The sequence below is a fragment of the Aptenodytes forsteri genome, unplaced genomic scaffold (genome assembly GCF_000699145.1).
Source record: "Aptenodytes forsteri isolate BGI_AS27 unplaced genomic scaffold, ASM69914v1 Scaffold118, whole genome shotgun sequence".
In the NCBI taxonomy this organism is placed as follows: domain Eukaryota; kingdom Metazoa; phylum Chordata; class Aves; order Sphenisciformes; family Spheniscidae; genus Aptenodytes; species Aptenodytes forsteri.
The window spans coordinates 625,270-628,470 of NW_008795859.1; the positions used below are offsets into that span (position 1 = coordinate 625,270).

Here is a 3,201-nt window from a genome sequence, read left to right on the forward strand (position 1 = left end):
ACCCTCCCTGTCCCGCTCAGCCCCTGGTTGCTGCGTGGCCTGGGTGGCCGTCCCCCACCGGCTTGTGCCTGTGCCCTGGTGGGAGGGCAGGGATTGGGCTCGCAGGGCTGGGTGCGGGGGCAGGATCCAGCCCTGGGCTGGGGGGCTGGGGCCCAGGCACATAGTGAAGGGCAACTGGGTAGGAGCTGTGCCCACTCCCAGCACGGCGTCGCTGGAAGGCATTTTGGGGGTGCCAGCACCCCCATCCTGCCATGGCGGCTCAGCCATGTGGCCACAGGATGGAGTTTTACCTCCATCCTCATGGGCAAAAACATCCTTGCAACAAACCTCCCTTGTGACCCCCTTCCCCATTTGCACCCCAAAAAGCATCCCCTTCCAGCGGTGCTGCCGGGATGACGGGGGGCACCGGGGCTCCCCCCTTTGCTGGTGGGGCAAGAGGCCGGGAAGCCCCCCCAGCCCCCAGCTGGATTTCGCATGGGAAGGGGCCGGGGGCTGCCTGCCCCTTGCCGGCCTCCCACACTCCCTCCCCAAACCGGCCCTAATGAGAACAAGCTGGTCCCGGGCTGCAGCGCAGGAGGAGGAGAAGGAGGAGGAGGAGGAGGAGGAGAAGGAGAAGGAGGAGGCTCCATCCCAGCAGGCAGCAGAAAGGGGCGCGAGGAGGCGAGGTGTGCGGGACAGACCCTGTCCTCCCGGCTCCCTCCCACTGACGCGGCGGCTGCAGGCGAGGTGAGGATCCTGCTGGCAACACCAGCCCGGCCCCCCAATTTTGGGGTGGCTCCTTAGTGGGGCTCAGGCTGCCCCACAGCCAGGGGTGCCGCGGCGAGGGCTGGGCATGGTCCCCGCGGCGGGACGTGGGATGGAGCCGGCCACATAGCCGTGTGCCCGGGCATGGTTTGGAGGATGCTGCGCCTGGACAACATCAAAATCGTGAATTTCCCAAGCGTTTGGGGAGCGGAGGGAAGCGGAGTGGGGTTTGCCTGCGTCTGGCCAAGCCAGAGCCGGGGACGCACTGTGGATCTGGGGGTGGGCAAGGATGGGATGGGATGGGATGGGATGGGATGGGGATGGGGATGGGGATAGAGGGCCAGCCATGGCCACGGCGACAGGCCCTGCTCTTGGCACTGATTTGGGCTTTGATCAGCTGCTCATCAGCTGCGCTTGCTAACAGCAAATTAATGCCTTCACCTTCCCCGGGACCCCTCTCCCTGCTGCAGCTGTGGGGCCCCTCTCTGCAGTGAAGGCAGCAGAGGGGGAGTATGAAGGGGCTCATCCCGGCCCCCCAAAAACCCTCATCCTGGCGGTGCCACCATTACTACAGCGAGCCCAGAGCCCATGGCAGTGGTGACGCCTGCGGTGAGCTGGAAGGGTTGGGGGTCTTGGGGTCCAGGGGTGCCTCCTGCCTCTGCCGCCGTTTGTTTGCTCTGGTTTAATGCAAACCAGATTTTGCAGCTGGGAAGGAGCTTGCAAGCCAAGTCCCGCTTGCTGGAGTCCCTCCCATTTCGCAGCGCTGCTGGGTTGGGTTTGTTTGGGGGGGGAAACGGGAGGTGGGTTGGGATTTGGGGGGCTCAAGGACGGGGGAATTGTCCTGGGGAGTCCCCACCAATGGACCCGGGGCGCTGGTTCGTGAGACCTTCCCGTGGGGCCGTGCAGAGGGGAGAGCTCTGGGAATGGCTCGATGGCATTACATGGCGCGGTGCAGCCGAAACATGCTGCCATCCCCCAGGGACACGTTGCGACGTGCTGGGGACGGTCGCACCAAACCCCGTGGGGGTGCGGAGCCTGGCTGGGGGCTCGCCCTGGCTCATCGCTTCGGGCCGTGTGCGGGGATGGGAAACGCTCGTCCCATGTCCTACAACACGCCGTGGGCTGTGGCTGCTGGCGTGGGGCAGACCCAACCCCATCCCGCATGGAGGAGCATGGAACGGCGAGGGGACGGAGCTGGCAGCCGCCTTCACCCTTCACTGGGGATGCTTGGGCAGCTAGGGCCCCCCAGACCCCCGTTCACTGCACCCCAACTCCAGGGCTGCCCCTTTGCAAAGGCTCTGGGGGGTCCTGCGCCCCATCCCAGCACTGCTCGGCCGCCGCAGCGGCACCGGGGTGATATCCTGCCGCCAACCTATTTTTAGCCGCGCTCAAGCTGGGAATCGTTTGTAACGGTCTGTGCTGGGAAGGTTGGGAAATGCTGCTCGCGCTGGGGGCTGGCCCCTCTGCGGCGTCGCCTGTGTCAAAGTTTCCACTGGAAACCTCAATTTTTCAGGAATTTTCTAATCAGCCAAATGACCGTTGTCTGAAGCCGGTTGTTGGCAGCGTCCCCGGTCCCCTCGCCGTGCACGCAGCGTCCCCCAGGCTTGAGCAATTCGATTCAGCTGGTTTCCATCTATTTTTGCAGTGCGCCGTTGCAAAACAAACGCAGACCCTTGCTCGGCGTCAGGACGAGGAAACCGGAGCTGCATTTTGCTTTTCTTAAGGAAATTCAGCCGGGTGAATAAGCGAGTGCCCGAGCTAACCATTGGTGGTTCGATGCTTGACCCGCTGGGCAAGAGCCGCACGCAGGGCTCAGGGTGGGCGCACCACGGGGTTTCGCTTGGGGCAGGGCTCGGGAGTCTTGCTCCGTCGGGGTGTTAACGTTTCGCCCTCCCCTCTGCATCCCGTAGGCCGCCGTGCACAAGCCCCAGGGGAGATGATGGCAGTGCGGCTGGCCATGGGCGTGTGGCTGCTGATACTGATGCTGCTGGCGGCGGCCCCGGTGCGCCTGGCAGCACCCCGGCACGCCGTGGTGCTGCCCGACGGCGGGGGCAGCGGGGATGGTGAGGAGGTCTCGGCCACGCCGCCCGTCCACCACGTGACGCCGGGCAGTGGCCCGACGGTACGCGGCGGGGACCACAGTCACCAACAGCTCAGCGCCGGGCGGCGTGCTGGACGGGCTGGTGGACTTCTTCAAGGAGTACATGCTGCTGGTGGTGGTGGTGGGCTCGCTGGCCTTTGTCCTCCTCTTCATCATCTGCGCCGCCGTCATTGTCCGGCAGAAGCACAAGGCGTCTGCCTACTACCCCTCCTCCTTCCCCAAGAAGAAGTACGTGGACCAGCGGGACAAGGTGGGGGGGGCCCGGGCTTTCAATGAGGTGCCTGAGAAAGCCCCCGACCCTGGCGCCGAGGAGCCCCTCGACTGCAGCCGGCAGCTGCAGGCAGACATCCCCGCTG

At 65.2% G+C, this 3,201-nt stretch overlaps 2 protein-coding genes across 2 annotated transcripts in view; both read left to right on the plus strand.

Annotated features, from left to right (window-relative positions):
- Positions 1-2,489, plus strand: part of SELPLG (selectin P ligand) — a 9,453-nt gene extending 6,964 nt beyond the window's left edge. The window contains exon 3 of the mRNA XM_009283949.1: positions 2,390-2,489. Within this exon, the coding sequence (XP_009282224.1) occupies positions 2,390-2,489 (100 nt within the window). The remainder of the gene's footprint in view (positions 1-2,389) is intronic.
- Positions 658-3,201, plus strand: part of TMEM119 (transmembrane protein 119) — a 3,798-nt gene continuing 1,254 nt past the window's right edge. Inside the window, 3 exon segments of the mRNA XM_009283950.1 lie at positions 658-726; positions 2,655-2,868; positions 2,870-3,197. Coding sequence (XP_009282225.1) covers positions 2,681-2,868; positions 2,870-3,197 — 516 coding nt within the window. The 5' untranslated portion in view covers positions 658-726; positions 2,655-2,680.